Source organism: Stegostoma tigrinum, chromosome 13 (assembly GCF_030684315.1).
Source record: "Stegostoma tigrinum isolate sSteTig4 chromosome 13, sSteTig4.hap1, whole genome shotgun sequence".
Taxonomy (NCBI): domain Eukaryota; kingdom Metazoa; phylum Chordata; class Chondrichthyes; order Orectolobiformes; family Stegostomatidae; genus Stegostoma; species Stegostoma tigrinum.
The window spans coordinates 77,569,252-77,576,230 of record NC_081366.1 but is presented as its reverse complement, the minus strand read 5'-3'; the positions used below and the strand labels follow the sequence as shown (position 1 = coordinate 77,576,230).

Sequence of the window (6,979 nt, the reverse complement as noted above, 5' to 3'; positions counted from 1 at the left end):
CAGGGCTAAATTTAAAATGTTACCCACAATTAGCAAAGGGACACACTGCTCCAGACAAATGAGACACAAATCGTATTGGAACTTTGTGTAAGTACAGAAACCAGGCTCAGGAAATGGAAAGCATAATTAGGAATGCTAAATGATGCAAACTAGCTCAAGAGCTTTTCTTTATGATAAACAGTGCGAGCACTGGTTAAAAGGATGCAATCTGCTGTCAAGAGGAAGTTTAATATCTCCTCTCCCACAAAAAACCAGCAGTATTTACTTTCTAACTTTATATCAGTTTCCCTAACAAAGCACTTGTGTGGATACATGATACTGAAATAACTGTGTTAAAGTAATAACATTTATTGCAATAAAGCTGGTAATTTAAACAAATATATTATGTATTCATTAATGGGGAGTGAGCATACTTGGCTGGTACCCTTGGCAAGATGATTGATGTGATAATGTTCGGTTTTTCACTATTGTTTGGTCATCAAGTCTGATAAAAAATAATGTTAAAACAGCCTCCTTTTAAAAAGAAGCAAAAACAGTAAACACCCCAGATACCAATAAATCAATGAAAACAATAACTAAATTAAAATGTGAATGATCGTGATGGCAATATTTCCTAGAGGTTTGGCTGTGAGGTCAAAATCAAGTTTTGTTGATTGCCTTATTAATGACTACTAAAATTAATTTTTGGATTACCTTTAAGAAGGAACTGGGCTCACAGTTTATGCATATCAGTTATAACTGTAGCTCCTGGATTGCAAGAGAGTTTGTTATTTACTTTTTTTAACACCAGTATTATGATTTTGAGAAGATCTGGAGAATATTTTGCCATTTGTACCATGAGTCACAGCCTCAGCCTAGTCCCCTCAATATCTGATGTGAGTGGGAAAACCATGATTGTTCTCATTAAGGACTTGATTCAGAATTTCTGTCCTCAGTCGAAGAAAGGAAGTTCAACTCGGCAATCTGGATCAGTGATTTGGTCATCTGCTCTCTAGCCAGTTCCAAATAGACGTGGACAAAAATACCCTGAAAAGGCAAACAGCAGCAATACTGAAGGGTCATGGAACAAAAATACAGTACAACCTGTACTTCTGAAAGACAGAAAGTCCAGACAGAAGTTGAAAGATTAAGTAAAGGTATCAAGATAAATGAAAAGGTGAGTAAATTGATACAGAGGTAGACCATTACCCAAACAGGTTGTGCAAGAAGGTCCAGGGGCTACAATATCATTCCACCTAAGGAGCTCGAGGAACAAGGCTAACTTGGGACTTCTACCTCAGGCCCTTCTTCAGAGTGTTCCAGCGCATCTCCGACATCCATTATCCCACAGCATGATCTGCCCGTCCAAGTTCACTCATCGGCCTAGAGGAAACCCCCACCCTTACTGATTGGAGACTTCGCCTGGCGTGACACTGCACCAAGACCCAACTGATATGCAATGACCACCACGAGGTGTTCATAACCCACTAGTTGCGTCCAGCTCTGCATTGCTAGTCTAATTGATCCCAAAATGTCAGTGTAACTACAACTTTGTAGGGTGAGCAAACATGCAAATAAGGAGTCAGAACGCTGGGTTCCACAGGAGCATCATAACAACATATTCTAAAAATAGTCAAAATTTCTACAAGCAAGAACAGGTGAAATCACTTAAACCTGGAGCAACAAATCACAACAAACAAGGGATCCCGACCAACTATGATTTATAAATTAAATCAGTCCACATCTCCATAGAACGGAGCTCCTTGCACCCAACCAGACATTCACAAGGAAACAAATCTTGTTTAACAAGTCTTGGTTTGTCTTTACATACAGAAGTATAACAGTTCATTTGAGAAAAGGTGAAATTGGTCAAACGGAAACCCCCCAAATGACTGATGTTCCCAGAGTTCCAGGCACTTCCCACTCCTCTGGGAGATTGCCCGCCTTTTCCATGGTTAATGGCCATCTTCAGTGTCCACCTTCAGTATCTTCCACATCCCCTTCCTCACACACTGCTCGTCTGCTTTGATGTTTCTCAGTGTCCCTCTTCCATTTGATCCGCCTGTTCTGAAACCAGACCTTCACCTAGAATAGAATAATACTGGGTCAAGAACAACTTTTCTGCCTGTTTTAAATTCTGAAATTATGGCTTGGATAAATTTGTTACGGACACTAGCCCTTCAGGCAGCATACGCCAAGATTTTGATGAATCTATTTATTTTAGATGAGTGATTTCAAGTGTTTTAACTTGTTTATTTCATGGTACATTATTAGTTCATGCGATGTTGGCATCACTAAGGACAGCATTTATTGCCCAAAATTGCTAGAAACTACTGTTCTAAAAGTTGTTATAAGCTAGAGTGACACGGTGGCCCTGTGGTTAGCACCACTGCCTCACAGTGCCAGGAACCTGGGTTCAATTCTATCCTCGGGTGACTGTTTGTGTGGAGTTTGCACATTCTTCCCGTGTCTGCATGGGTTTCCTCCCACAGTCCAAAGATATGCAGGCTAGGTGGATTGGCCATGCTAAATTGCCCCGTAATATTCAGGGATGTGTAGATTAAGTGGGTTAGAGGGGGATGGGTCTGGGTGAGATGCACTGAGAGTCAGTGTGGACTTGTTGGGCTGAAGGGCCTGTTTCCACACTGTAGGATTCTGTGAAATCTCCAATTATCCTTGCATAAACTGGCTCACTAGGCATTCTTAGGGCAATCATGTTAGGCATCTGGACTCACATGATGGTCAGACCAGGTAAGCATGGCAGGTTCCCTTCCCTAAAGGACGGTAGCTTTACACTTCAGATCAATTAATTGCATTTATGTTCCATTTGTGTCAGAGAATTAGCCTGGACCTCTGGATGACTCTCCAGTGTGTCACCGTCTCCCTGGCCATACAACAAAAATGAATTGAGCTGAAAAGCTGATAAAACATTAAAAATTGTAATATACTCTGGAGGTGGCTGACCACCATTCCGGTTCTCTGGACATCGATACAAACTCGCCGCACTATCACCTGTAGTACTGTAAGGCCCAGAGCAGCAGCCAGAGCCACCCTCTGAGGACCAATGATGTAGTGGTTTTTCCTGAACTCCCTCTCCAACACTGAGAGCTGCTCTTGGGTGAAGATAGCCCTGAAGCGCTTTAACTTGACTCCTCTGGCAGGGCTGGCGTGTACCAGGGGAGCTGGACTGAACGTCCAATCTAAAAACACAAAATTACAATGAAGTCAGCACCATGGATAGGACACTCATTCTCAGAGGCCTTGGAAATGAACCAGTACCTACAAATGTAACAACAAAAGAAACAGGAGCAGGAGAAGGCCATCTGGCACCTTGAACCTGCTCCACCATTCAATAAGATCATGGCTGAAGGATTCAGCTCCACTTACCCGCCCACTCACCGTAACCTGCATTCCTTCACTGCTTGAAAATCTATCTTTGTCTTAAAAACACAACTGCTTCACTGGGCAGGAAATTCCACAGATTCACAACCTTTTGGATGAAAAAGTTCCTCCTCAGCTCAGTCCGAAATCTGCTCCTCCTTATTTCGAGGCTATGCCCCCAGTTCTAGTTTCACCTGCTAGCAGAAACAACCTCCCTGCTTCTGTCTTATCTCTTCCCTTCACAATTTTATATGTTTCTATAAGATCACCTCTCAATTCTTCTAAATTCCAATGAGTATAGTCCCAGTCTGCTCAATCTCTCCTCACAAACCAACCCTCTCAATTCCGGAACCAACCAAGTGAACATCCCCTGCACCTCCTTCAGTGCCAGTACATCCTTTCTCAAGTAAGGAGGCCAAAACTGTACACAGTACTCCAGGTGTATCTGAGATAATGGGAACCGCAGATGCTGGAGAATCTGAGATAACAAAGTGTGGAGCTGGATGAACACAGCGCAGGCCAAGCAGCATCAGAGGAGCACAAAAGCTGACATTTTGGGCCTAGACCCTTTATCAGAAATGGGGGAGGGGGAGAGGGTTCTGTAATAAATAGGGAGGGGGGAGGCAGATCGAACCTATCTTCTCCTCTATCCATCTTCGATCCGCTTCCTCCTCTCTCGTTGTTTATTTCAGAACCCTCTCCCCCTCCCCGATTTCTGATGAAGGGTCTAAGCCCAAAACGTCAGCTTTTGTGCTCCTAGGATGCTGCTTGGCCTGCTGTTTTCACCCAGCTCTACACCTTGTTATCTCAGTGCTCCAGGTGTGGCCTCACCAGCACCCTGTACAGCTGCAGCATAGCCTCCCTGTTTTTAAACTCCATCCCTCTAGCAATGAAGGACAATATATTGTACAATTTTCTGCTCGCTGCCCTAAATATCTCACAATAATGGACTATCCAGAGCCCATCTTCCTAGTTTTATTTCTAACTTTTGTTTCTACCCACCCTGTCAGTTTCTTTCATAGTATTAGACATTTCCATCAAATGTTAGCATCATTGGACCTAATGAAACCTCACATCAGTATAAACGTCAAACATTAAACCAGTAGGAAAACTTCTTTGGACTTGGATTGGGATGATTTGATCATAAAAGGCCGGGAGAAGTGCGAGCTCCCGGGAGACTTACTGATTTGGGATATGTGGGGTAAAATGGATTGGGAGGTAGAGAGTGTGACAGACAGAAGTTCAAACAAGAGAAGGGAAATAGCATAAAGTGCTTTAACAGAATATATACATTCTAGAAATGTTTGATTCAGGGGTAATCAAAATAATCAGCAGAGACTTTAGTACAATATACTCACACTCATTCAAACAGACACACACTCACAGACACACACACTCTGACACAGGCACGCTCTTGGACACATACTACCCTCACAGGCACACTCACTCACACTTAAAGACACAAACTCAATATTCACAGACATCGACTCACTCAAAGACACACACACACAGACACACACATATACAGGCACACACTCAATACTCACAGGCACACACTCAATACTCACAGACACACACAGACATGCACACCCACGCACCCACATTCACACACTCTGACACACAGAGACACACACAGATATGCACTCAATACTCACAGCCACACACACACACAGACACATTGATACACACACGCACACTCAGACACACATATACACAGGCACACTCACTCAGACACACACTGACACAGGCTTACACTCACTCAGATATACCTACGGACTTGCTCAGAGACACACACACACATTCACACATCTTCAGACATATACACTGACACACATACATGCACACACCCTCAGACACACACACACACTGACAGACACATTCACACATCCTCAGACATACACACTGACACACATACACTCACACACCCTCAGACAGACACGCACACACACTGACAGACACATTCACATCCTCAGACATACACACTGACACACACACACTCACACACCCTCAGACAGACACACTGACACACACACACTCACACACCCTCAGACACGCTCACACACACACACTCTGACACACACACACCCTCAGGCAGACACACTGACACACACACACTCACACACCCTCAGACAGACACACTGACACACACACACTCACACGCCCTCAGACATACACACTGACACACACACACTCACACACCCTCAGACATGCTCACACACACACACACCCTCAGACATACACACTGACACACACACCCTCAGACATACACACTGACACACACACACTCACACACCCTCAGACATGCTCACACACACACCCTCAGACATACACACTGACACACACACACACTCACACACCCTCAGACATGCTCACACACACACACACACACACACACACACCCCCTCAGACATACACACTGACACACACACACACTCACACACCCTCAGACACGCTCACACACACACTGACACACACACACACCCTCAGACATACACACTGACACACACACACACACACCCTCAGACACGCTCACACACACACACACCCTCAGACATACACACTGACACACACACACACACACCATCAGACACGCTCACACACACTGACACACACACACACCCTCAGACATACACACTGACACACACACACACACACCCTCAGACACGCTCACACACACTGACACACACATACACCCTCAGACACGCTCACATACGCTCACACTGACACACACACACACACACCCTCAGACACACACACACACCCTCAGACACGCTCACACACACCCTCAGACATACACACTGACACACACACACACTCACACACCCTCAGACACGCTCACACACACTGACACACACACACGCCCTCAGACATACACACTCACACACACACACACTCACACACCCTCAGACACGCTCACACACACTGACACACACACACACCCTCAGACACGCTCACATACGCTCACACTGACACACACACACACTGACACACACACACTCACACACCCTCAGACACGCTCACACATATCCCAAATCGGACAGCTTACCTGCACGGTACATGTTGAAGCAGCTGTGCCAGGGCGAACGGTAGTAACCTGGAGCCTGGCAGAGGACAGGGCAGGAGGCGGGCAGTGGGACACAGGGGTAGGGCTGGAAGGTCTGCTCAGTGCAGGGAGCTCTCTCGGGGGGAGACTCGGAGAGCAGGAACTCCACCGTGAAGGCTCGCTTCCCGGCTGGAGGCGCCTCTGGGGCGCTAGCGCACGGAGCCGGATAAAAGGCGCAGCAATCCGGGAGGAAAGCCGGGGAAAGGGCTCGCTCCATGGAGATCGGCTGCATTGCTAGCACTTGGAGGCGGCTCCGATGTGAATCTATTTGCTTGGGACATTCTTATACAGTCTCCCCACCCCCAACCCCTCCCCCCACCCTGGATCATGCAAAGTGTCCGGAAGGGCATTTAGTTTAAGAAGCGGTGGGTGAGAATCATTGAGGATACTGTGAGAGGATTAATTGGATAAAGTGTTGTAGGTAACTGCTGAAGGCAAATAGTTTTTTTTTAAGATCCTGCACTAAACGGGAAAAAAAATTGTAGTTCAACCCTGGGTGTGTTGGAACGAAGAAGA

The 6,979-nt window shown here is 45.7% G+C and overlaps 1 protein-coding gene across 1 annotated transcript; it reads right to left on the bottom strand.

Moving 5' to 3' along the window:
* Positions 1–332: 332 nt before the first annotated feature.
* LOC125458338 (homeobox protein not2-like) lies at positions 333–6,706 on the bottom strand. Its single transcript, XM_048543543.2, has 3 exons — positions 6,407–6,706; positions 2,992–3,179; positions 333–2,064 (listed from the first exon to the last, which is right to left on the bottom strand). The coding sequence occupies exons 1-3, from the start codon at positions 6,693–6,695 to the stop codon at positions 1,948–1,950; spliced, it is 594 nt and encodes a 197-aa protein (XP_048399500.2). The 5' UTR covers positions 6,696–6,706; the 3' UTR covers positions 333–1,947.
* Positions 6,707–6,979: the final 273 nt, after the last annotated feature.

Coding starts and splice junctions, on each gene's coding strand:
- LOC125458338 (XM_048543543.2), bottom strand. CDS start 6,695: ATGCAGCCGATCTCCATGGAGCGAGCCCTTTCCCCGGCTTTCCTCCCG. Junction 3,180..6,406: donor CTTCAACATGTACCGTGCAG/GTAAGCTGTCCG, acceptor TTGTGTTTTTAG/ATTGGACGTTCAGTCCAGCT. Junction 2,065..2,991: donor TGGGCCTTACAGTACTACAG/GTGATAGTGCGG, acceptor ATTCTATTCTAG/GTGAAGGTCTGGTTTCAGAA.